General features: G+C 35.2%; 3 protein-coding genes across 9 annotated transcripts; 2 read left to right on the forward strand and 1 right to left on the reverse strand.

Moving 5' to 3' along the window:
• Window positions 1-2,002, forward strand: cldn30 (claudin 30). Its single transcript, NM_001040360.1, is given in 1 exon segment — window positions 1-2,002. A coding segment is annotated over 1 exon segment (885 nt). The 5' UTR covers window positions 1-96; the 3' UTR covers window positions 982-2,002.
• On the reverse strand, window positions 2,003-8,045 carry mettl27 (methyltransferase like 27). Of its 6 annotated transcripts, none has more exon segments than NM_001040381.1 (6): window positions 2,003-2,708; window positions 4,724-4,816; window positions 5,126-5,261; window positions 5,361-5,489; window positions 5,562-5,682; window positions 7,993-8,045. In NM_001040381.1, coding segments are annotated over 5 exon segments (687 nt in total). In that variant the 5' UTR covers window position 5,682; window positions 7,993-8,045; the 3' UTR covers window positions 2,003-2,499.
• Window positions 7,399-25,988, forward strand: nf2b (NF2, moesin-ezrin-radixin like (MERLIN) tumor suppressor b). 2 transcript variants are annotated; one of them, XR_015519543.1, is made up of 18 exons: window positions 7,399-7,665; window positions 8,282-8,388; window positions 8,480-8,605; window positions 10,828-10,950; window positions 11,102-11,185; window positions 11,265-11,333; window positions 11,425-11,507; window positions 11,620-11,695; window positions 13,838-13,975; window positions 14,074-14,148; window positions 14,229-14,342; window positions 17,078-17,200; window positions 17,449-17,666; window positions 20,268-20,370; window positions 20,460-20,599; window positions 20,686-20,836; window positions 22,574-23,649; window positions 24,171-25,988. XR_015519543.1 is itself a non-coding variant. In NM_212951.1 (17 exons), the coding sequence occupies exons 2-17, from the start codon at window positions 8,299-8,301 to the stop codon at window positions 22,619-22,621; spliced, it is 1,761 nt and encodes a 586-aa protein (NP_998116.1). In that variant the 5' UTR covers window positions 7,434-7,665; window positions 8,282-8,298; the 3' UTR covers window positions 22,622-22,765. The 2 variants fall into 2 exon arrangements, 1 of the variants encoding a protein (NP_998116.1); NM_212951.1 differs by lacking the exon at window positions 24,171-25,988 and having other exon boundaries at window positions 7,434-7,665; window positions 22,574-22,765.
• The last annotated feature ends 1,194 nt before the right edge of the window (window positions 25,989-27,182 follow it).

Consider the following 27,182-nt stretch of genomic DNA (forward strand, 5'->3'; position numbering starts at 1 on the left):
GCAATGAGCGAGGAAGCAAACATCACAAGGCCTTCAAAAAGGCTTTGAGAAAAACAAAGAGGCCTCAAATAGCTGTGGACGTTTAACCCCGGCACAATGGCGTCCCTCGGCATGCACATGCTGGCGAGCGCTTTGGCTTTAATGGGATGGACCGCAGCCCTCCTGTGCTGCATCCTGCCAATGTGGCGAGTGACAGCCTTCATCGGAACCACCATCGTCACCTCAGAGATCATGTGGGAAGGCATCTGGATGAACTGCGTGGTACAGAGCACAGGTCAAATCCAGTGCAAGCCGTATGAATCGACACTCGCTCTAGATGTGAATCTGCAGGCCTCTCGGGCCCTCATGGTTATGTCCGTCATTGTTGGAGCTGTGGGCCTCATTTTGACCTTCATTGGAGGAAAGTGCACCATTTTTCTGATCAGATCCGAAAGATCCAAAATGAAGATTGTCACAGCGGCAGGTGCCATTTTAATCATTGCAGGAATTCTCTGCTTGATCCCACCCTCATGGTCGGCTGGCATGGTGGTAAAGGCGTTTTACAATCCACAGTTAGCGGATCCACAGCGCAGAGAGCTTGGAGGGGCCATTTATCTTGGTTGGGGGGGAGCCATTGTCCTCATATTGAGTGGAGGAATTCTTTGCACCTCCAAATGTAAAGACAAACCAGAGGATGACCATGGTCCTTCGGTGAAGTATCTGGTTGTGCGATCTTCGCAGGCAGGATCCAGCAGGCCGGGCTCTCAAAGGATGCATCCAATCTCTGTGAGGTCACTTCAGAGTGGTGCCCCATCTGTGAGGTCCCAGTGGAGTCAGAAAGCCCCTTTTATTCAGGGCAGACCTCAGTCAGTAGGCTCCAACCAGAGCAGGCCAACACCTACAAAGTCGCAGCTTGCCAGTTCTGAATCAATGCTAGTGTCTGAGCAGGACGAGGGGATGTCAACAAAGTCCCAGCTGTTTCATGATGGCTTCATACACTGACCAACTCAACAAGAGAGATGCTCCATTGACATGCTTTTGATTGTGGAGACTGCAAAAAGTATGCAGATCAAGAGACTTGCACTTGGACAGTCATATATCTGCCATTGCACTATTAATTACTGCTATTATTGATAAAATGAAGGATTCTAATGAAGGCTGAAATTATTGCTTGTCAATTATTAGGCATTTTTGAAGAAGTGGAGGCACTTTAAGAGGTCCTTGAGGTATAAGGAAACTGACTGAGGGGATTTGCACTGAACTACACTCAAACCTCAGGAGCCAAGATTATCGTTGTTGCTATTATAGTTCATTTCTAAAAGTATGTATGTGTGTACACCTACTCGAAGTAATTCATATTCTTCATTGTGTGTCTTATATAAGCCTCATGTTACCTACAAAATTCAATGGACAATGTGGCCATCAGTAAGCTACTTACAAAAGCATGTTCTTATATGTAACATAAAAAAGCTGATGCCTCTTCAACAAGCATACAGAATTTTTTTTGTTTCATTCAAATCTCATGTTTTGCTTCCTGTTAGGAAACTAGAATGAACATATTTCTGATGTATGAAGCACTGCTATGACCTTGCCGACATTGGTGGTCTTTCATAGTTGGACAATGGTTTGGTTCAGATTTTACAAGGGAGGGAAAAGTACACTCTCTTCTTTGTTAGCCTTTCTTCTACGTCAATTCGAGCCCTCAGTGAAACGGCAGATCCAGGCAAAACCGGTTCAACAGAGAGTATCACCTCGTAATAGCGCTTTGCATTTTGTCAGTACAAAGAGCATTTAAAAAGAGTTCAATGGAGTGTGCTGTAATGAGGCTACTTGTTTAGACAAAAGTTAGCAATATTCAACAGTTTCGTTTAAAATAAATTGATTAGCTACAAAAGTTTATAAAGTATAAATACAACACTTCCTGAATACTTTTATGTATGCCATTATAATGTCTGTTTAATGAAAACACTGTGATGTTGCATGTTTCCGGAAATGCAAGCTAATAAATTATTTTTAAACTGTGTAAACTTTTGGAGTGTGTTTATTTATAATACAAATCTTCAAATTGGATATTGAAATTGCGGTCAATAAGATGAAACAGATTCTCGTTTATTTACGTCACTTACTTGACACAAATGCAAATGGCGGCTCCAAAAAAAAAATTGTGGTCGGAGTATCGAGGAGTGGCAAACTGAAAGGTTAGATGTAACTGGGATCGAAAGCTTTGTAATAATACACCTGAGACATTTCTCACAAATTCCTTTAGGTTCATACACTTCGGCTGAACAAATGTATTTTTAAATGTACCCAGTGTGTTTCAGTGTTTATGAAGTGAAAATAGTTGTGTGTTAAACTAATGGATCAGGTTTTGACATTTCAGGCGCTTCTCTGGGGAGCAAAAGAACTTTCAAAAATAAACAAGTGGTCGTCCAGTTTCTGATTAACTACCGCCACCTGCTGGTGGATTATGAATTCCTTTAAAAAGTTTTAGTGTTTGGTTGCAATCATGTGCTCCTAAAATTATAAAAACCCTTTCTGATACAGATAAACGGCTCCTGGAATGTACCCGGTGTCCAGTTCTGATACGCCTCTCTCCCACTCCTCCACCTCAACAACAGCCACACTTCTCCATTTCTGCTCTTCTTCCAATGCTTTGATCATTTGCTCCAATTCAGCCTTGTACTTTTTGTTATCAGTGTTGGCTCTTGTAGTCATGCACACATAACCGCCTGTATCAGAGAATAATGGGTTTAGGGAAGATAACTGAAAATCACTCACCTTAATTACACTCTTTCAAAAATACAAACTTGAGAGCACTTAAAGGCATAGTTCACCCAAAAAGTAAAATTACATCATTATTTACACTCCCTCATGTAATTTTAAACCATTATGAATTTCTTTCTTCTGTTGAACACAAAAAAGAAATGCTTGTTACTACTGGGACTCATTGACTTCATTATAGGAAAAAAATACTATGGATGTCAATGGGTCCCAGCCAAGGGTGTAGATTTGCTCTTGATATTGGTGGGGACGTAGATCCCTTGAGTAGAGTGTATTGAACAGCACAAATTATATTTTGTGCTTTTAAAAACATTTAAACACTTAATAATAAAAATAACAATTAATGAAGCACGTCCTATATGCTGCTAATGTCAATTTATGATTTTACTGTAGTATGGCTTTGAGGAGGTATGAATGTATAGAAATATAGATAGCTATGTGACACAACCTAACCAATTTATCACCTGTTATCTTTTATATGTCTTTGGATTTATCCCTTTGAGCAAATCTAGGGTACTAAAGGTTGATAGCAATATTTTATTTTGAAGATGGTTAAATTATTGGTGGGGACATTTCAGTAATTGGTGGATATTACAGGGGACATGCCCCCTCCGTTCATGCCAATTCTACGCCCTTGGTCCCAGCAACCCAATAGTATCTGGATGCATCCTTTATGATGCAAGCTGAGATTGCATCACTCAGAAATTCAATGTTAGACACAATGAATGCACTTAATGGAGCTAGTGACGTCACTGTGAGGGGTAGTGTTAGGTGAGCGCAATAAAAAAACATTGGATGCAGCTCAGATTGCATCTGCACTGAACCTGCAGCCAGACCCCTCTTCGGCAACCAGCATTTTTTTTTCAAACTATCTGATTTTGTTGAACCGAAGAAAAGTGAAAGATGAGTAAATGATGACAGAATGATCATTATTGGGTGAACTATGCCTTTATAAAAATTTCCTAATAATAATACTAAACGTGCACAGTAGTGGCCAAATGTGGTGTTTAGTTAAACCATCAAAAGTTGAGGTAATGTTCGGTAAACGCTGGACTATTTAAGGTATTTAGCTGATAATTATTTAGCAAAGAAGTCAGTGGATTTTATTTTAGCAGCCATTCTCCTCCACATTTCCAGATAAGCATGTTTCCTTGTTATATCACAATATATATAAAGCGCAAAGATAAATATTTCCCAGGCTGGACATGGGTCTGTTGTGTATTGGAAAGCAAGATGCCCCATTTGGATGTCTGCATCAAATTAAAAACACTGAATAAAATGATTCCTTGGATTGATTCTTTTTTTTTAAGGTACATGGTTGCAAAAATGTATATGGGTTGAATTTAAACAAATAAATTTAGCTGAACAACTTTTTTTGCTAGTTTTAATTTAGCACATATACCTAAAAAATTGTAAATCCAATGAATCTACTTTTTATAATTCAAATTATCTTTGAAGAAAAAAATGATGGGTGAAATAATGCTCCATTGCATAACTGATTTATTTCTGGAAAATTCTGACTTAACAGTCTTAACAAAATTATATTATTTGAAAAAATGGTTTATAATGACAAAAGGGATCATCCTAAATCATATTTTAAATCATTTAAAAACTGATATATAACATGGTGGGTTGAATAATATTGGCAAAGTAAAAAGATTTAAAACAGCAACAACAATTCATTAGTATTTTTGGGACTGGGGTCTGATCATTAAATAAGAGTGTATCAATATGTCATTTACTAATTTGCTAAATATCTCTGACGAGATCTGTTGATATATAAGTTGCCAATGGTTGATTTGAATGACATTTTAGTGGATGTCTTCTGTAAATCATGGTAAAATCTATGATAGAATCTATGATATTGCATTGGACTGTTACAGTTATAATGCTTGAAACCCATTTTTAGTCCTTAACTCAAATGCATGTAACAATGATTATTCTTGTGAAATTTACACGGTACCTGGTTTTGTAGCATCCCAGAGCTCTCTAATGACTTTCAAGGGCACCTGTCCAACACTTAGAGCTCCAACAATTATAACAACATCATACGTTTCTGAGACAAAAGAGAAAACATAATCAAACAGAGCTTATCAACATAAAGATCATCAGCAGAAAGTGCTGTTTTGTAGTTAGGATTATTTGTTTAGAACTACTTAAAATGTGCAGTATATTTTGTTGAGAATATCCTAATCACTAAACCAGCATTTCTAGTGACAACTCTCTAACTGGTTATCATTATTACAACAGCCATAAACTGAAAAAATGAGATCCAAACATACAATTCTGATAAGAAAACCTAGATTATTCAGTTAAACTTTGACAGTAAACGTCAAAAACATTCCAGCATGGTATGGTTCGTTACCGGCTTTAACAGGAATTCTGTCTTGACCCAGCATGCAATGCATAAGCTGCTTATAAAGTCCTGTTTTCTTTGCCCCCTCCAGCATCCTCAGACTTCCATCTACTCCATCGAAGTGACGAAACCCCATTCTCTTCAACTTTCCTCGAAGAATTATCAATTGAGAAAATAAAATCACACTACTCTTTGATTTAGGAGGCTCATTGCAGGCTCAGAATCCAAATGAAGCAATACTTACGTGTTTGGAGACCAGTCCTGTTCCACAGGCCACATCCAGAACAGTGGCCTTCTCTCTGTCATCGTTGAAAAACGAGCTCACACACTCGGCTGCCAGCAACGGGGCTCTGTAATCCAGCACAGCTACATCCTGAGAAAAAAAACATTAGAATTGAAATAGCTTTTCTGAAAAAGGAAGAAATTCCTGCAGCCTAAAGTTTACCTGCTCATAGTTATCAGCCCAGGTGTCATAGAAGCCCACCTTATCCTGGGCCTCTGTGTTTTTATGAGCCGACAGAATCACATTCCTAACATCAGAAAAGGTCCGGCTGGTGTTTGCCATCCTTCAGGGGAAATGAAACATTATTTACCATTTTGAGGGATGTAAACAATAACAATAGTCCAAATGTATTTTCTGTTTTAGATCTTTCATTTCAAAAGATTCTGAGAACCAGAAAGCTTCACATGTTAATACAATTTTAATGACAGCTGTGTTAACATTAGTTATGACACCTCTTGTTTCAGTTATGAAAAAGTTTTAGGACAAGCAGGAACTGTTCATGGACTAATGGTATTGTCATATTGAAATGGTCTATCTATAGGACAATATCTTACAGATAATTTTAGAAGCATTTTACAGACATTTTATTATAATATGTAGTTATGTGCAGATACTATACAGCAATGGTCTCTGCACAGTTTTGCTCCAACCCTAATCAAACACCGCTGATCCTACTAATCAAGGTGTTCAAGACTACTAGAAACTAAGCAGGTGTGAGTTGGAGGTGGTTGGGACTATGCAGAGCTGCGGCCCTCCAGGAATTGAGTTTGAGACCATTGCTATGCAGTACATGACATTTCATCGAGTGGAATAAATTGGCACTGCACTCAACCAAAATATTTTAAAAGAGTATTTTAAAAAAAAGTAGTTTTATTTAGCATTAGAGTAAATCATATATTCATACATACAGTTGAAGTCAGAATTATTAGCCCTCCTTTGATTTTTTATATTTTCCAAATGAAGTTAACAGAGCAAGGACATTTTCACAGTATGTTTGATATTTTTTCTTCTGGAGAAAGTCTTATTTGCTTTATTTTGGCTATGTGTGTGTGTGTGTGTGTGTGTGTGTGTGTGTGTGTGTGTGTGTGTGTGTGTGTGTAAATAAATCATGATTTACTCTAAAACTAAATAAAACTTTTTATAACTAAGCAATAATTTACCAAGTGTCTTATCTGAAAATATAATAAATAAATAAATAAATAAATAAATAAATAAATAAATAAATAAATATTTTGGAAGTTGCTGTTTAAAAGTTGGAAATTTATTATTAAAAAAAGCATAAACTCCCTTATTGGTACAAAATATAAAACAAAATACAGATTTACAGATTTTTTTACAGATAATACAAAATACAGTACAGTCATTTCACTAAAATAAAAACTTTTTACAATTTTACACTCATTTTACAAACCACTCTAATAATATCAAAGGGCTAAAATAGTAACTGTTATAGATCATTTCAATGTGGTCATATCATTGGCCCGTGAACAGTTCCTGCTTGTTATCAAACTATATCAGAAATGTAAAGAGGCAATTCAATCATAACTTAATATTAAAACAGCTATCATAACATTATTTATTCATATGTGGCTCTTTTTGGATTCTCCGAAGCTATAGAAATTAAAAATGCAAAACAGGAAATGCAAAGGGCACATTGTTTTTGTTTACATGCTTCAAAATGGTCTGTACATACAATACTTGCAACAGAATGATATTACATAATAGACCAATATAATAAACTAAATCACAACAACTTCAGAGGGCTAAATTAGCAGTAATTGTGTTGTGTAGTTGACTGTACAATACTTGATATAAAACAGCATGATATTACAAAACAAACCAATATAATAAATTAAACAAAATAAAACATTTAACACTTACATAATAAATGACGTTAATTGATCTTATTGAGCATAGAAAGAGTGACATAAATCACTGTATACACACCGTCATGAACATTCCTCAACTGCTCTTCTCCATCCAGCAGGAAGAGGGCGGCAAAGAAAACCAACAACAAAGTCCTGCTAACTCCCTATCCAACATTTTCTACTCAAGATAACATCGTATTTATATTCCACAATCGTCCAGTTAATAGTTTATTACCAAAATGGACACTCTTTAAACGATTTCTACAGTTTCGGACAAGCTTACAACCATTTCCATGTAGGTGACCGACGAAATCCGGTTTGCATTGTTGTGGTTTAGCGGAGTGCCTGGAAACTCCTTGCTGTGGATCGGGCCTGGTTTAACACATAACCTAATCAAGGTAACTGACTGATATTTGGCTAGTTTCATTCACATATTTTTAACAGTGTTCAGAATGGATTATACTTATCGTTTAAACGTATACTGTGTCGCTGCAAAGGGAGTAAATTTGCCAGCTTACTTTCTGTCACGTTAGCCAGGATGTAACGTTAACGTTAAGCTTTGTGAGTCGCTTTCTACATTCTCGCTCGATATAACAAGGCAGATTGTGTTATATCTTACTTATAAAGGTTGAAAACTAACAATGTGTTTATTTTAAGGAGAGTGGGCATTGTTACAGTTGTTAAGTTACAGCACTTTGCGTAAAGTACTCGTGAATGCGACTTACCTGTGGCTGACTTCATTCATCTGCCTTGTGATAGTAGCACTAGTACGTTAGATAAATGATGATAATAATAATGATGCATAATAAGGGAAGGAATAAGTTGAAGTAATTTTCTAATTAAAGCTCTGATAGACTTTTTAAAATGTCTAAATTATCTTTTTATGTATGTATTGATGCACTTTGTTTTAGTTTTTAGATATATATTAAAGTAAATGAATGTTAGCTTCATTTTGTTAAATGCTAAATATACTTTACTATATTGAGGTATTAAAGTAATTATTTGTGTTTTCAGGTGTATATAAAGTCACTATGTCAATTTTGGGTCTGAAAAAGAAGCAACCAAAGACTTTTAAAGTCAAAGTCAGCACTATGGATGCTGAAATGGAGTTTAGTTGTGAGGTAAACGTATGGAAATACTTAATACATGTGTCTGTCTGATTCTGTGTCCTAAAATTACCTACAAAGTTTAATGTTTGTCTATAACTTCTAGGTCAAATGGAAAGGGAAAGATTTATTTGACCTGGTATGCCGGACCATTGGCCTGAGGGAAACGTGGTTTTTTGGTCTTCGATACACAGTAAAAGACACATATGCCTGGCTGAAGCCTGATAAACGGGTGAGATGTAATTGTAGTTTAGAGCCTAAAATCTGTTCCCAAATCACTACTCACTGAACCCAATCTACAGAAATGAAAGAAGGAAATCTTGACCCAAGACAAAGTCAATCAAATTAGACCTGAGTCTGACCCAATGGCATTTATTTTTAACCCAAAAGTAAACTGCATTGAAGTAGGGCTGCACAATATATTGTTTCAGCGTTTATATCTCTATGTGTGTGTCTGCAATAGTCACATCGCAGGATCTGCAATGTTGAGTTGTTATTATAGTTGATCAGCACAACAGTTGAGAATAAATGAGATTTGTGGAGTCTTTGCAAAGTATAAGCATAACAGAGTGAAAGTTTATAATTTGAATGTGTTTCTTAAGGCAATGTCATAAGAGTTTAAAACATTTTGGCACAAAAAGTTAATTTGTGACTTTAAAGAATAATACTTTAACTGAATTATTTATACAATAAAGACTATACAATGTTATTTTGATTTTATTATTCAATTTCTGTAACTGAATAGTTTTGACTCCAGAAAACCAGTTATTCCTGGGCCCAGCTTTTAACTGTGACCAGTGGCTTCTACACACACACACACACACACACACACACACACACACACACACACACACAAACACATTGTTTTAACACACTGCATAATAAAGCAAATGGCGTTTCCTGGTTTTTATCTTTTTTCAATGAGGATATATTTCTTTGTTTGAGGTTTCAAATGCTTCTTCCATTTTTTTATAAGTTTCTTAAAAATTTAATACCAGTAGTCTAATTGGTCAAGTACATGCTGATTGCTGAAATTCTTAAAGCTCATTTACTTATCACTCAGTTATGATGATCACATCCTATAAGTTTTCATGTCTTTTTGGTAGTACCAGCGAGAATGTTCAGACATTGTTTGCTATTTCTACGCAGCATTTTGTAATGAAAAATTTGCAGATTTATGTAAAATAATTTTGGTAGTATCGTAACTAAAAACTTAATATTAAAACTTAAAAATAAAACTTTAAATATTACCATTTTAACTTTTATTTAACGTTTACAGTGCAAATGCAATTAGATCCACTTATTTGGTAAGCAAAGCAACTCTGATAACTGATCTACTAAAAGACAATTATTACTTTACAAATTAAATAGTTAAAAATCATATAAAAATTTTCATATTAGTCAATAATATTACTGAAATTAATTTAAAAACTGAATGAATATAAATTTACACACATTTACAGAAGTAAATAAATAGGCTTGATGGATTTTTGCACGCGCAGTTTCCGCATGGGCCTTCTTATTGGGTGCATTTTCAAAAGCACACTAAATGTTAAATTAACCGAGACCTGAGGCTACTAACTTACTAACCTAACCTGTGTCCAAGGCACAAAACCCATCTGGGTTCTTCGTTCAGACCATGGGTTTTTAGATTTATGTGACCCATGAAGACATTAAGCATGAACAAGTACCCAAAATACAAATATGTTGTTAAAGTTCTCCCCATTTTAGGTTATCCACAATGTAGCTGACTTTTTAAGTGCAGTGTAACATTGAATACAATTTAATTTCTGCTCAAACTGCTTCTTGGTGTTAATTATAACACAAATAATTAGTTACAAAATAGATTAGATTAGATTCAGCTTTATTGTCATAACAAATTTACAAGTACAAGGTAACAAAATTCAGTTTTGGCCTAACCAAGAGTGCCATAGCATCAAGTGCAGGATATAGGTTATAAAGTGCAATTATAGAAAAACTATGGTGATATTTACATATGGATGTACTATGAACATTATAAACAGATTGTATTAACTGTGAACAGAGATTTACAATAGATGAATTTATGTACAGGTTGCTATTAATAATCAGAAGTATGCAGATAGATAAAAAACATGTATACATGTATGTGCAGTGGATATGTACACTTCAAGATCAATTAGTACAACCAAGTGAAATATAGGCAAGAGGGAATAGTGACATTGAAATCTTGTAAAGCAAATTGAATTGTTGGTCTGTATTAAAAACTGAACGTAATTTACTAAATTAATCCACAATCCTAGAAAAACAGTACTAACCAAGTTCATGGCAGTCAAGTTTCGTGGTGTTGGTGCATACAGTTTCTATTACAGACTGACCTTTGATTTTCATAACACCTTGGTTTGACTTCAGGAGAAATTTATTTTGATGTTGTTTGGCCCCTAACATATTTGTTGACTTTTTAAATCCATCTAGGTTTTGGATCAAGAGGTTCCAAAGGACTCTCCGATAACATTTCACTTTCTTGCTAAATTCTTCCCAGAAAAAGTTGAGGACGAGCTCGTTCAGGAAATTACTCAGCACCTCTTCTTCTTACAAGTATGTGGGAGTTGTTCTTGTGAATTTGGCATGATTGCTCTCCATCATGGTCTTTTCCGCTGTACAGAAACCTCATTTGGGGGAATGAATAATCTTATTTTCTTCAGGCCAAATTCTTGAGATTAAAATCCCTTCTGTTTTTTTTACAAAGGTTAAAAAGCAGATACTAGATGAGGAGATATTTTGTTCTCCAGAAGCCTCCGTTCTTTTAGCCTCATATGCTGTTCAAGCCAAGGTAGGTCTCCGTATCAGTGTTTTATGAAGGGACACACTCAATGTATATCGTTTTATTAAATATGACATTCTTTCTGCAGTACGGGGACTACGATCCAAACTTTCACAAACCAGGTTTCTTAGCTCAAGATGAACTCTTGCCCAAAAGAGTGAGTAATGGCTCTACTTGACTACTTGAAAATAAGCCAACATTTGCATTCATTAAGATGGTTTATGTGATCTGTGTGCTTTATTGTGCAGGTGTTGATGCAGTATCAGATGACACCAGACATGTGGGAGGAGAAGATAACCGCTTGGTATGCTGAACACAGAAACATCACAAGGTAAAACTGTGCACGTCCTGCTGCTGTTTGTGTGTGTGTGTGTGTGTGTGTGTGTGTGTGTCTAAACCACCTTCCTCATGAAAGATGAACTACAATTGAGCTTTGTTTGTAGGGACGAGGCTGAGATGGAATATCTTAAAATAGCCCAGGATCTAGACATGTATGGAGTTAGCTACTTTTCGATTACAGTAAGTATTTTTTTATTTTTTAAAGTTGGCTTGAAATTGAATTTTCAGTAGTCCATTTTTCCATATAGTTATGAATAGGGATTTCCCTATTTTTTTTGCCCCCGAGTCATTTGATTTTGAACATATAGCGATACTGAAACCCGATCCGATGCTTCTATAATACATTAAAAAAATAAAGATGAGTAAAGAAACAGATCCAGGATGTTTTTTTTATTTTTTATTTAATTCACCTTATTTTAACATTCAACAATTCTGTTAACAAACAGAGCACTTATGTGAGGTAGTTTGAACATTCATTCATTCATTCATTCATTCATTCATTCATTTTCTTGTCGGCTTAGTCCCTTTATTAATCCGGGGTCGCCACAGCGGAATGAACCGCCAGCTTATCCAGCAAGTTTTTACGCAGCGGATGCCCTTCCAGCTGCAACCCATCTATGGGAAAGTAGTTTGAACAATCAATTAATAAATAACATGAATTCTTCACCTTTGGACTTAAGTGCAACAGTAAATATAAAAACAATCACATGTAAAAAAAAAAAAAAAATAGCACCTCAACTTAAAATACCCGGCAGATTTGTAAACAAAAAATAAATAAAAGTGCCAAAGTGTTTGCGAAATCAGTAAATTGCTTTTAGGAACTGCACTCTTAACTCTAACTGTCATCACAGTAGTAAGTTTCACAGAAGGAGATGAATGTTTTTTTAATGAAAACTAACATCTCTACCTTGTCAGGTTTGAGGCTGTCTCATCAACCTTTTAATACCTTCAGACTGCAGACATACTTGCCCTGTCCGTTTTAAGCAGCTTCTGTGTTCTAGTTTTCCGCCATTTTACCAGTAGCGTCTCTGCAACAAAGTGATGTCACACCACACACGTTGCTGATCCGGAGGTAATGTCGGATTCCGATCGAGTCTGAATTTGCCTGATCAAGCCTGATTTCTAATCACGTGAACAGATTTGGAGATCCTTAGTAATGAATGAACCAGAATTAAGTATATTAGGGATTACAACCATCTAATCACATTTACATTTATTTAGTCTGATAAATAAGTAACTGTTAATGTGATTGGATGGTTGTTTGTTGTAATTGGTGGAGGTCATGTGAGTGACAGATTGATCCCACCCTTATGTCAGTCAACGCATCATCAGAACAGAAAATAAAATAATAAATGAAGGATCCAATTTTAAAAGAATTTAAATTTTGATTCCATATTGACTGTAAAAGATTTATCCATTTGAATTTTAACCTCACATGAAATAAAAGTATAGTGGAGTCCATACATTTGGGGTTTTTGAAAATGTAAAAAAAAAAATTGTATACATTTATATGTATACAGTGGTCCCTCGTTATTCGCAGGAGTTATGTTTTAAAAATAACTCGCACTAGGTGAAATCGGTAAAGTTGTCAGCTTTATTTTTACAATTATAGATGTTTTAAGGCTAAAAAACCCCATCACTACACACTTTATACACTTTTCTCGGACAAGCATAATATTTTCACACTTTTTTCTGTTGTTTAAACACTCAAAGTTCAAACCTTTGTAGAAAAATAAGTCTAGTATTGTAGAATAAAACCAAAGATCAAAACCAACTGATCTTCACTTATTTATTCCATAATGGTGCCCTGCCGTCACGTAACATCTACCTTTCTTTAGCATGTCCAGAAGTTTAACTTTTTGTGAAATGGTTAGCATCTTCCTCTGCTTTTTGAGTGCTACCACAAGTGCCTTTGATGGTGCAGAACGTTTCATTGATATTGTGGGGAGAAAGCTTGCATACAGTACAGCACTTCAGAGTCACACCTTTAGCGATCTGTACTGTACAGAAGACATGGCACGGAGAATGTTGATTGGCAACGGTCTACAGCCAGTCAGGCACTGTAGAAAAAAAACATGTGAAAAAATCTGCGAAACTGCGAGGTCGCAAAAAGTGAACCGCATTATAGTGAAGGACCACTAATATATATATTTAGATTTAATATTTATAATTGTTTAATATTTTCTTTATTTTTTACATTTTGATAATAGATATTGTCTAATTTGACCTTTTATGACATTGTGAAGCCATTTTTTTTCCACAACATGGTTGATTTCTGACTCTAATGTACAATTCAAACTGTCCCACCATGATGTTTCACAGCAAAATAAGAGGGACACAGAGCTTCTTCTTGGAGTTGATGCTCAGGGTCTTCACATTTACAACCCCAACAACAAGCTGAGCCCTAACAAATCCTTCCCCTGGAGTGGAATCCGAAACATCTCCTACAGCGAGAAAGAGGTTGAAAGATTACCTCTTTTTTTAAACACAAAATATGCAAATAATTTTACAGAACTCTCACAAAAATATTTAAACATTCTGTATTTGTCTATTCTCAGTTTACTATCAAACCACTGGACAAGAAAAAGGAAGTGTTTAAATTCTACTCATCCCAGCTTAGAGTTAACAAACTGGTGAGCTACTTCTATGAGTATTTGTGTAATAAAGTATATTCAAGTAGTTGCTCACATAAATTTTTTACTGTATATTTTAGATCTTACAGCTGTGTATTGGGAACCATGACCTGTTCATGAGGAGGAGGAAGGTGGATTCAATAGAAGTGCAGCAGATGAAGGCTCAGGCCAAAGAGGAGAAAGCTAGGAAGAAGGTAATTTTCTTCCATTCTACATATGTTAACCATAGTGGTGTTACTCCAAATTAATTCTTTTCTTTATGAATTTAATGTTTATGCAGATATACAATGAAATATAGTAAACATTTATTTGTTTAAACATTAAAATATAACTTATGCAGTAGGGCTGTTCAATTAATCATAATCGTGAAAAAAACGCAATATAAGCACATGGTATTTCTAAACCGTATTAGGCTGCGATTTTTATCTATTTACTTTAAAATTTACTTCTTTTTATCCAGAAAATGTTCTTGTTCGCACGACTTTAATTTTAACCAAATAGAGCTGACGCATACAATCACAGATAAGCTGAGCGGGAGAAAGATGTTAACCAGCACACTCTGTGCACAACAAAGTTGAGTGGGGAACCGAATAGAGTAGCGGGAGGACAGAACATAAAATATGGATGCAGGTCAAAGTAAAAATAATTTGGTGGCAAAAAAAAATCAACGTCAGTCAATTGGGAGTATTTTGGATTCAGAAGAGAGGATGTGTCACAGAGCAAGGTAATTTGCAAGACTGTTCTAACATTTAAAACAGCGTCATAAAAAACTGCATGATCAATGCATGTCGACAAAATCCAATGAAACAAAGAAAAGCACAACAGATTGTACAAGTATCCATTGTTCAAGCATTTGCAAGCGCCATGGCTTATGAGAAAGGATCAAAACGGCACAAAGAAATTACCGACGCTATCACCTATCATATATGCAAAGATATCATGCCTGCGCACATTGTCAGTAAAGACAGCTTCCGAAAATTAATACAAACGCTTGACAAAAGATACCAGCTGCCATCTCGCACTCATTTCACACGATTTGCTATTTCCGAAATGTATGGCGGGCGTTGAACACAAGCTCAAGTAGGTGAAATACTTTGTTTAACGGTCCACTATTTTAATGATAACTTTGAAATGAAAAGTGGTTGTTTGCAAACAGCATTCTTCCAAGAAGACCACACTAGAGAAAATATATCTGAAGGTTTTAAAGAAGCTTTACCATCATGCTTTGTGAAGAGCAACAAGTTATTCCCGAGGTTTCCATAATCCTGGACCAGGCTGTATCACCAGCTGCTGTGGTGGTCATGGAGGAGTGAAGAGCATGAGACTGATTCCTGTAAGACCCCAGTGACAGACGAGTCCTTGAATTGATCTTGAAGGGCCAGCATGTACGCCAGCCAGTGACCTCTCCCACCTGCAGTTTCTCCTTGATTGATGACCAGCGTTCTCCAACCTCTGGTGCCTAGACTGCAGCTCTGCACAAAACGTTTGGCCATTGGAGAAATGGTCATACCCAACTGAGCCTGGTTTCTCTCAAGAGTTGTTTTTCTTTCACTTTCTCCAATTGGTGAAGTTTATTCCTCGCCGTTGTCGTCACTGGCTTGCATGGTTCAGGACTTCTGGAGCTGCGCATAAGATGGATTTGCTCTTCAGTGTTTGGACTTTCAACAGTAAAAATCACACTGAAATGAACTAAACTGAGCTTCAACTCTGAAAACTGAACTGACACAGTTTAAATTTACTATAATCTTCTATGTAAAGCTGCTTTGACACAATCTACATTGTATAAGCACTATAGAAATAAGGATGAATTAAATTAAGCAGGTGTATTTCAACAAGTTTATTTTATGTTGTCTGTTTTAAAGACAATTTTACGACAGTTTTGTTTATTAAACTTAATACTATGTTATGTTTTGTTAAGCAAATATTGTGCACTGAATACATATAGAATGTATGTATGTTGCTTGTTTGCAAAAGCAAAAACAGTTGCCAAAATCACAAATAAAATCGCAATCACAATATTCGTTCAAAAAAATCGCAATATGATTATTTTGTCTTTATTGCACAGCCCTATCATGCAGTACATGTTTCATTTGTTAAAGATGTTATTTTGGCCAGTACCATTTATTTTACAATTAATACTTGTTTTAAAGAGTCCTGAAACAATTTTTTTTATTTCAAAGGTATTAAGAAGCTGTGAAAATTCAGCTTTGAATAAAAGGAGTATATTGTAAATATATTGTATTTGTGACAACATATATTGAGCATAAATAAACAGTACAGATTTACAGAACAATTAGTGTAATTAAAAAAAATAAAGTGTATTAGTTTGTTTATTTTATAAACTTCCTTGTTTCCGGTTGGCTTGAGTCAGAGGTCACACGATCCTCTTTGATTGATGTACCCTGCAAGAGTTGGTATGGACAGCATAGTGAGATCTCAATGCAGACACATGTTAAATGCTCCTGATTATTCCACTGCTGGTTATCAGGCCAACACGGTAAACATTATAACGGTAAACATTTTGTTTATTATTTGTTTATTTTGATTGTGATTGTGTGAAACATTTGGTTTGTTTGTTTATCTTTTTAGTTTTCACAATGTTCAATAAATAAAATGCATGGCTATCTGTATTTGGGAAGCGTGGACTGTTTAATAACCTGCGGGTAGCTACAATCACACTTAAATTAAACCAAATGTATTTGATCAAATCTATCTTGAGTAGATTTAGTCAACCTAAATATTATAAATTAAAACTAAAACTAGACTAAAACTAAAATGATTCAGAAGACTAAAATATGCCTAAAACTAAATTGGAATTTTATTCAAAAGACTAAGACTAAAAATCATTTTGAAGATTTATATTAAAATGTTTCTCATTCAGCATTCTCTTTTTTCTAATGTCTGCCTTTGATTTATGCTGTGTGTCTAGGTTGAACGTCAGATTCTTGCACGGGAGAAGCAGATGAGAGAGGAAGCAGAGCGAGCGAAAGAAGAGATGGAGCGGCGTATGTTTCAGCTGCAAGACGAGGCTCGAATGGCCAATGAAGCTCTAGTGAGGATTTTGCCAAGATTGAAATTGAGCGATGCCAAATAGCTTTCTTTCCCCCGCCAGCTTGTGTTTTATGTCCTCAAAGGCCCTGAAGTATAGAAGTATGTGGTCCAGACGTAAATTTGAGATGAACTGCAGACATATTGAGGTCTAAACCATTGTCCTGGGCTCCCATTAGAATTCCAGTCAGGTTGTGAAACTCCCTGTGCTTGAGTCTGTAAGTCTTTCTTATCGCTTTTTCCTTTCTGCAGCTGCGCTCTGAGGAAACAGCCGATCTTCTGGCGGAGAAAGCCCAGATCGCTGAGGAGGAGGCCAAGCTGCTGGCCCACAAAGCGGCTGAGGCTGAACAGGAGAGGCAGAGGCTGGAGGTCACGGCTCTTAAAACCAAAGAAGAGAAGAGGCTGATGGAGCAAAAGATGAGAGAAGCAGAACAACTGGCCGTTAAGCTTGTTGAGCAGTCAGAGAGGAGGTAGGCCATTGATATCAGTACTAGAGAAAAATTTGTATCAATAATAATCTTGATAAAGGGTGTTAAATCAGCAAAAATTGCCAGTTATGTCAGCATTTCCTCACTCTCATGTCATCACAAACCCATATGATTTTTGTTCATCTTTGAAGCACAGATATCTGAGAGAACAGAACATTCTTTTTCATTGAAAACCTGTTTACTCAAAACTTTAATGTGTCAAAACATAGATAAAATGTGTCCATATGAATCAAAAGCAAAAACATCTAAGTTCAATAAAACAAATCAAGTCGTTTTTTTCAATATCTTTTGAAGAGACACATTGATTTATAATTTTTTTTAGACATTTATTTACATTTAACAGGGTTTCTGCAGGCTTTTTAAAAGTCTTAAATTGCAAAAACTAAATTTTAAGCCTTAAAAAGTCTTAAATTCACTGGAATATTATCTTGTAGGTCTTCATTTATATCTTGATTTTTCTATATTCATTTAAACAGGGTTTCTGCTGGGTCTTAAGTCTTAAAATGTGTTAAATCTCAAAATCCAAACTTTACGCCTTAAAAAGTCTTAAATTTACTGAAATATTGTGTTGTTGGTCTTAAATCTTTTTTAAACAGGTCTTAAATTTCCTTTGTTCATGCATTGCTACCAAATCTGGCCAAAACCCATACAATCACCAACAATCATTTCAATAAAACTTTTTATTAAATTTTTTTAACTACACTTTTAAAAAAAAAAAGGGTTATTTTAAACTCTTTTTATCATAATAGTTTAATTATTTTATGTAACTGCTTACAAGTAATGCCATTTACATAATTTATTTACAAAAATGAAATGTTACTGTGATCCATAATAGGGCTGCACGATATTGGAAAAATCTAACATTGCGATATTTTGTTGTTCTGTTGATTAATAAATAGATGAAGTCAAAAAGAAAATTAATGAATGAATAAATGAAGGAAATAACTCGTATTTTTTGGATGATCTTTTCTGCAAGTAAACGTCTTAAATCCTTGGTGTTCAACCCTGTATGAAGGCTGAAATTTAATTCATAATGGTTTTAAAAAGGTCTTAAAGTCTTAAATTCGATTTTGTGAAACCTGTAGAAACCCTTTTTAATGCTTGATTAATGTTCATAAAATATCTTCAAAGACTTGGATTAAACCAATTTCAATTTTTGATCCCTCTATGAACATTTTGACGTGTCACAGTATTGGGTTGAGTATTTTAGATCTGACTTGAAATGGAGGGGTAGATCTGTTTTTGAAATAATATTTTCATTTGTGTTTGAAGATTAACAAGATTATCTCCCCTTTAAATTAATAATCACACCTTTTAATTGGAAAGTTTCAAATTGAAACGCCAGTGAACATGTATGTGTCAATTCTTTATGAACCATGAATCAATTTTATATGAATGTAGAGTCAGGTTTTATTTGTACAATTATATGTACACGTACATACTTGTTTAGCTGGGGCCCGTACCATGAAGCCAGATTAGCTGTTTAGCCAATTAAGTTTCAATTTAGTTTGCATCCGTCCTTGGGTTCAGGTACCACAAAGTTAGCTAGGCTTTATTCACTCTTTATTGCTATGACATCTTACACGGCATGGATGACCTTCTCTGGTGGAGGACATGTTTTGGACATAACATAAATCTGACTCGATAAAAACACTCCCCCAGTTTCACCTGCTCCAAATTATAGATCACTATATATCAAAAACATTTTTATAAATAAAATTAATTTTAGCAAAGAATATTTATTGTAATTATTATAGATAATTTACACAATTATTACATTGTTTAATAAATACAAATATTTGCAACATGACAGCCTTATTTTTTAATCATTAGCTAAAGCTTTAAAAATGATTACACATGAGCTTAGGTTTTTGAGTCTCTTTGTCAGCTATACTGTATAAGCTAAATTAGACTAAACTACTACACTTGCAGCAATAATGCTAGCTATTTATTTTAGCGGTCTTCTTTTATGGACAGCTCTTTTCATCTTGCTGTATTAATGCTTTTAAATTATTTGTATTTTAAGCTATTTAATCTTTGCCTCTCTCACGAGAAGTCAGTCACAGCATCTTTATGTTTCAAGGCATGTGACTGGCTGTTTACTGCTGATGTCCAGCCTTCATGTACACATGCTCTTGGCCTCAGGATCAAAGCCTGAGTTAACAGACAAAGATTAGTGTCAGGTATTGAAAAGGCCTGATTGCACTGGTTTAGCTTTGTCAAACTCAAAACTCATGCAATAATTCTGAATTTGTTTAGTCTTGGTATAGAACCCTGGTTATTTTAAGGGCTTTGTAACAAAATTTTGATCATTAAATTATGTGTTTACTCATATTATTATAAATGGTAATAAAACTATTTAAAAAAATTAGCTTGCAGGCTTTGATTGTTGCTGAATACTAAAGGCGCCCTAGGGTTATCTTGACTAAAAAGGTTTAAACGCACAAACTCAAAATAAAATTTTCTTTAAAAAAAATGCTAAAATGTTTCTCCACACTGTGCCATAATTCACCACTGATTTCCAAAGAGCTTATAATTTTTTATTTTAATTTTTGCTTGTTTTTTGTTTTTTGTGACCTTTAGGCTAAAAGAGGCAGACCACCTTAAACAAGATCTGAATGAAGCTAAAGATGCAGAACGGAGGGCAAAACAGAAACTTCTAGAAATCACCAAAACAACATACCCTGTAAGGATTTGTAATCAACAATTTGTAACTAATTTACTATTCAGTTTATTGCCTGCATTGTCATTTTAAAACATGTGATCTGTTCTCAGTTAATAGCAGCATACTCCAACCCTCCTCCACCTGCTGGACCAGAGAGTCCAGAAATGGCAATAGAGATGGGCAACCCCATCCAAATGGACTTTAAAGACTCGGACATGAAGAGACTTTCGATGGAGATTGAGAGAGAACGGTATGAACTTGAACAGGTTTTTTTAATTTGATTGTCTGAATTTAAGCTGAACATACTATAGGTTTTCTTGTGTTTGTTTATGTCAGGCTCGAGTATATGGAGAAGAGCAAACATCTTCAAGACCAGCTGAAGGAGCTCAAGTCAGAGATTGAATCCCTGAAGCTGGAAGAACAGCAGCAGGCTGGCGTTTACAATCTCAGAAGTTATGCAGAACCGCCTTTTATCCCACCCAGCAATGTAAGAACATGTACTTTATCCTGCTTAGTGCATGTCTACTTTTCCACATTATAAAATATGAAAATAAATGGCCATCAGGTTTTGATTTGACTTGAAATGTTGAAAAGCAAAATGTCTTTGATGAGAAAGCAGCTTTTAGACCATATGAATGCTCAAATGAAATAAACAATAAGAGATACAGGATACTGTACAATTTATCATTAATAATTTAAAGTTTTAATACATCAATAATACACATTAAAACAGGTCGTGGGCACTCAAGCTCTTAAGATTTCTGCCTTTGAGTTTATTTTGAGACAGATTTGTGATTCAATACCTGGAGACTCATCAGTGAGTTGTTGACTCAGGAACAGAATTGGATCAGTCCAGTTCTTGAATTAATTAAGTATAATTGGTTTAAAAGCAATAATTGTATGAAAACAACTATTATACTACACTATATACTATTGTACTTTGTTGACTATACTCATTCATTCATTTTCTTTTCGGCTTAGCCCCTTTATTAATCTGGGGTTGCCACAGCGGAATGTTTTTACGCAGCGAATGCCCTTTCAGCCGCAACCCATCTCTGGGAAACATCCATCCACACACACTCATTCACACACTACGGACAATCTAGCCTACCCAATTCACCTGTACCGCATGTCTGGGGGAAACCGGAGCACCTGTAGGGAACCCCACATGAACACGGAGAACATGCAAATTCCACATTGAAACGCCAACTGACCCAGCTGAGGCTCGAACCAACAACCCACTACCTACTGCGCCACTACATCGCCCTATACTATACTATACTATACTATACTATACTATACTATACTATACTATACTCTACTCTACTATACTACACTATACGTATACTATACTATATTATAAATATTTTTCACTAAAACAACCATTCAAGCAGTCTTTTTAAGAAAATTTTAAATTAATCAAAAGTGGCAGCACACTACAAACCAGGATTTTGTTTTGTAGTTTCTATTATGCTCACTGAATATGCATTTTGTTCAATACAATACAACCTACACTACCGTTTGGGGTCAGTAGGATTTTTAAATGTTTTAAAATAAGCTTCTCCTGCTCTCCAAGGCTGTATTTATTTAGTTAAAAATACAGTACAAAATGTAAAATGTGAAATGTTATTGCACTATAAAATAACTGTACAAAAGTAGTTTATAATTTAACATTTTTTTCCATTGAATTTACAGATGATTTTTTTGCCTCATTGCTCCAGTTTCTTCAGAAATCACTCTAGTGTTAATTATTATTATTGTTATTATCATTACTAATATTATTATTAATAATGCTAATAGTAATAAAAGCAATAATGACTAGAGAGATCATTTCATTTGAAACTACATACAGTAAGTAATAAATATATATTTAATAACTAACAATTTTTTTTTTTTACATTTAATAAATGCCGCCTTGATGAACAGAACAATTAAAAAACGAAAAACATGAATAAACAAAACAAAACTGACCCCAAACTTTTGACCGGTAGTGTATTTTTTTTTATTGATTTACTTATTCACAATACATTTATTAATATTTAATGTGTAATAAATATTTCAGTAGTTCAAATAATTAATGGATTTAGAAATTGGGCTACTTGGTAAAAGTGTGCTGAACCAAAAAGTTTATTTTTCTTTTCTTTCAAATTCTTTTCATGAAATAGTTCACATTCCTCAAAAGACTGCAACAATCTAGTTATTCTGCCGTTTATGTGTCTTGCAGAGAAACTCTGCCTACATGGCTCAGATGGCCTTCTACGAAGAGGTGTGAAAGAACAATCCGAGCTCTGTTGGAGGAGAGGCAGGGTCTGGAGGAACAGTTTGCAGCTATCACTGAAGCGTGCATGTACACCAAAATATGCAGCAACCTCATATACTGTGCTTTTTGAAAATTAATATATTTCTCTACCAGCCAGTTTTTGGTTTTGTGTTCACCTCAAATGTCATGTATTACTAATAACACATACAGTTTGACACTTTCAAGCATATGAAAGCATATTGTTGATCATATGCCAAAAACGTGTCAGAAATGCATGCAAGGCATTAAGGGATATTTCTGTGCCTTCAGATTTTATCAGGTTTCAACATCACCAGAAAAAAAACACACTATGGTTTAGAATGTATTTTTATTGTATTTACCTTCTACTCTTTTTTCCTATGGGTTGCTTGATCTTTTTAAAACTAGGTGCCTTTAACACGACACAGGTTTTGAGAGGATAGTTCACCCAAAAATTACAAATTGCGGTTAATTTACTCAGAAGTTATACAAGATGTAGGTGACTTGACTTTTTCATTTCTTCAGTAAAACGTTAATACTTGGGGAATCCTAAAATGCAAACATACAGCTACCAGCACTTTGAGATTAAAAAACATTCAGGCTAAACAAAATTAACATGTGGCTCATGGTGATAAACATGATAAACGAGTTTTCATGGTTCGGTTTTGTGCAAGAAACTGGAAATTATTTACAACTTTTGTTTTTATTCTTCACCCATTCTAGCAGCCTACAGCAGGGATGTCCAAATTCAGTCCTGGAGGGCTGGTGTCTTGGATAGTTTATCTCCAACTTCCTTCAACACACTTGCCTGGAAGTTTTAGTATACCTAGAAAGATCTTGACTAGCTGGTTCAGGTGTGTTTAATCAGGGTTGGAACTAAAATATGCAGGACACCGGCCCTCCAGAACCAAGTTTGGGCACCCCTGGATGTTCAATTAATTGTGTTTTGCCTTCGTTAGTGTTGTCATGATATTGGAATTCGATACTAATCAGTACTGACATGTTAAAAACATCCATTTCCCGCTAACATGTGAGCGCTGTTGACACATTCTTAACAGAAATTACTATGATCAGGGCCGGCGTGTCCATAGAGTCCACAGAATAATGAGGCCGGTGTCCGCAACACAACCCCCACCTCTGGTCTTCACTTTGTGAATTGGTCACTTTCGTTTTCACTTTCAGAATGAGGGGGGCATGATTGTCGTTTGCCTAGAGAACCAGTTTAGCTTGCTCCGGTCCTGACTGTGATTGGCTGTAAAGATCATCAGTCCACCGAACTCACCGCAATTTACTGAGTGTAACCACAGATACATGGACACTGAAGCGTTTTAAAGCTGTGAAGATCAGTTTATTCATCAGTGGATTGCTCGTCCAGCTAATCTTTACAACTTTAAAATGCTCCAGTGTCTCTGTATCTGTGATTACACTCTGTAAACAGCGGTGAGTTTGGTGAACTGATGACCTTCACAGCCAATCACAGTCATTTCTATTGAACAAATGAACACAATGGCAAATCAGGGCTGTTTAAGAACATGCTCAACAGCGCTCAAATGTTGGTGGACATTTTTAAAATTCCAGTAACGATTGGTATCGAATTCCAGTACTGTGACAACACTACTGTTAGAAAAAATGGTGACGAAGAAAATCTCAATAAAGATGTTTATTCAGCATAGCAGTCTCAAAATACACAACTGTACCTTGGGTTCACCGGAGTGAATCCAACCCTAAAACTGCTTAGACTCAAACCTTTATAGTGTTTTAGATGTTGCCTTTTAGACTTGCCTTTAGATGTTAATGAAGTTGCTCCTTGGCTGTTGACCCAGCTGTTCTCTCTATCTCTCTATGTTAATGCAGTTTCAACGCTATTGGTGAATTGGTTCTCTGTGCACCACACCCATCCCCATTCTACAATTGGTACCATTTGGTCGAGATGTAGTCACGTCAAACAATGCAGAGATTCTCTTTTTTCTCATAAGTCAGCCCTTTTCGGAAATGAGCATCAATCAACCATTTAGAGTGGAAGTTGGGTCAAAACAGACTAATTTCTTACACTACTTTATATGTTGTCTTTATGTTATTTTGACTCTTTAAGTGCCAGTGCTTTATTTTAAATCAAGGTTTCAGCTAAAATTTATTTAATGTTCTACTGGAAAAATCTGATCTGGGCTGAGATTAACATCATACTTTATTTATTTTTTGCATGATCTATCCTTTTCACTGCAATATCTCTGTATGTCAATTGATTTTAAGTGTTTGCCTGTCTTGAACTGTAGACTGTGTTCATCATCAATTTTGTTTCTTTAAGCTTGTTGACTTTATAGATGATTGATATTTTCTAGTCCACTCCAGTGCCTTTTGGAAAAGCTTGCACTACTCATTGAGCTGAGTGATTTTCTGCCGATGCTCCCTTTTTCTGCTGTATGACTGGTCATATAACCTGCTTGTTGAGTGCATCAGCTAAAACTGCTTTATCAAATTCAGGAACAGAGGTAGATTGATGGCCTCTCTGTTTATAAATGTGCTGTACTCATCCATTTTGGCTGGAGACTGTTTGTTTTTTAAATCCGTGACAGTTCTTGAAATAGTGATCCACAGGCAGATTTATTAGTTTCTCTGCCATTTTCGGTGCCTAAATCAACTGATGCTTGGGCTTAGTGTTATGGTTATGAGCCATGTTGACATTTTATCGCATTTCCATCTGAGTAGCATTTCAGATCTTTAAAAATAGTTGTTTTTTTTGTCCTTTGTTTCAAAACACAATGTATGCAACTACACAGGATACATTTTGCACTTTTACATTTTGGATATAAATACTGTTGCAGAAATGTTGACGTGAGAAATGAATTTGTGCGCTCGTATATAAAGGGATGTGTTTTGATGTCGGTTTTAAGATTGTTATGCCTCATTACGTTACAGCTGATTTCGCAGCATGCTATATTATCAGCTAATTATATGCATTAAGATGTATTTTGGAGCAGTATCTTTTGTAAATACACTACATACATTGCTAAGTCTTAGTTTAAGTAGTAGAGACATTCCTGTTATCGCACAATAGCTTGAGATGTCTTAACAGAGTGACTTCACAAGGCAATTGTTCATGTTTTAATGAATGCCTCAAACACCTGCCAGTTTGATTTGGTATTTGTTTGTTTTCATCCTGTTGCACCACATAACCTTGTGTTTTTGGCATGGATTTCATGACGTCACAATCTACAAGGATGACTTTCTTTCCGTGTTTGATGGAAATGTTTATCAGAGCACAAACTGCCTGTTTAATGTGCCATGGATTTAGACACATTGTCATATGTCTCATGTGCAGTGAATTGTAAAGTGATATACAAATAAACTGCATTAAAGATTTTTTATTTGTGCTGTGTACTTGCCCTCTGCTGAAAAACAAAACAGGAAAACATGAAAATCCAATTTGTGTGTCAGAGCATGTATCTCAAACTTGCTGTGTTTATCCTTAGACCAGCCAGTGCTTCTGTGTTTTTTATCTCGTCAGGCAAAAGTACGAAGTTAACAGTCTGTGTCAGTATAAAAACGTTACAGATACTACCAAAAGAGGGCGTAATAAACCACCTTTTCGGCTGAAAATCTCTTCCAATTGTCTACAGGTAAGGTAATTTCGCACTTTATAGACTACTTATTAAATTTAACGCAATTGAATAAGCCTGCGAGTCTTTACAATGCCTCTGATACTAGATTATGGGATAACTCGTATAACTTTTAAATTTATAGAAGTTTTGTTAACTAAATGTAAACTCAAAGAAAGTTAGCATTGCTCAGTTTCACTACACATTACACAGTGCAGTAATCTTTGATGAATTTGTGGTTACCAAGTGTTTTATTTGTTGTAAAACTATGGGGAATTTTGAGAGGCTACGTGTATCTGGCAGTCCAGCTTTGTAAAAAACAAACCGTGAAGTGAGAAATACACTTTTATTTATTATTTAACCAACCAACCAAGCTGGATTTTTTTCAGCAGTGTAATCAATTAATTAAATCATAAGTCATTTAAAATGAATGCTTTTGACCCATACTATAAGAAAGTTAAATAAATGTGTTGTCATAATTATTTTTGTTGTTGTGATACAGCTTTAGATATATAAAGAACCCTGCTGTACTAGTTTTCTACAGCTATATACAGTATACCTATAGTCTAGTTGTCGTAAAAACTGTAGAAAAATATTTTACAGTATTTATTAGTTTTGCAGTTCAGTATAGTTAACACAATGCTGGACCATTCAGTAACAAAGAGTTATAGAGAATACTTTTTATATACAGTAGAAGACACTTTATAGTATGCTTTAACACTATAATATTAACTAAAATTGCAGTAGTATTTTTTCTATGCAGACAATTTAAAATGATAACAAAATATAGACTTATACCAGTATTAAAACATTTGCATTCGATTCGATTGCTGGCACCAGCAAACCAAAATTACACCAGTCTTAACAAATAAGTGATTTATTAATTCCTTAATTCAAGCGAATTGCTTAGAACAAATTATATATTCAGGAACAAAGCAAAGTTATTCTGTAACCAAACC

Source organism: Danio rerio, chromosome 21 (assembly GCF_052040795.2).
Source record: "Danio rerio strain M-AB ecotype USA chromosome 21, GRCz13ab, whole genome shotgun sequence".
Lineage (NCBI taxonomy): Eukaryota > Metazoa > Chordata > Actinopteri > Cypriniformes > Danionidae > Danio > Danio rerio.

Bases quoted from the DNA above. Each gene is read 5' to 3' on its own strand.
- mettl27 (XM_087300247.1), bottom strand. From the start codon at position 5,681: ATGGCAAACACCAGCCGGACCTTTTCTGATGTTAGGAATGTGATTCTG. The intron at 5,490-5,561 runs GTAAACTTTAGG...TTTTTTTCTCAG, and splicing joins GGGCTGATAACTATGAGCAG to GATGTAGCTGTGCTGGATTA. The intron at 5,262-5,360 runs GTAAGTATTGCT...CTTCGAGGAAAG, and splicing joins CAGGACTGGTCTCCAAACAC to TTGAAGAGAATGGGGTTTCG.
- nf2b (NM_212951.1), top strand. From the start codon at position 8,299: ATGTCAATTTTGGGTCTGAAAAAGAAGCAACCAAAGACTTTTAAAGTC. The intron at 11,696-13,837 runs GTAAGTATTTTT...GATGTTTCACAG, and splicing joins TTAGCTACTTTTCGATTACA to CAAAATAAGAGGGACACAGA. The intron at 17,201-17,448 runs GTGAGGATTTTG...TCCTTTCTGCAG, and splicing joins GAATGGCCAATGAAGCTCTA to CTGCGCTCTGAGGAAACAGC.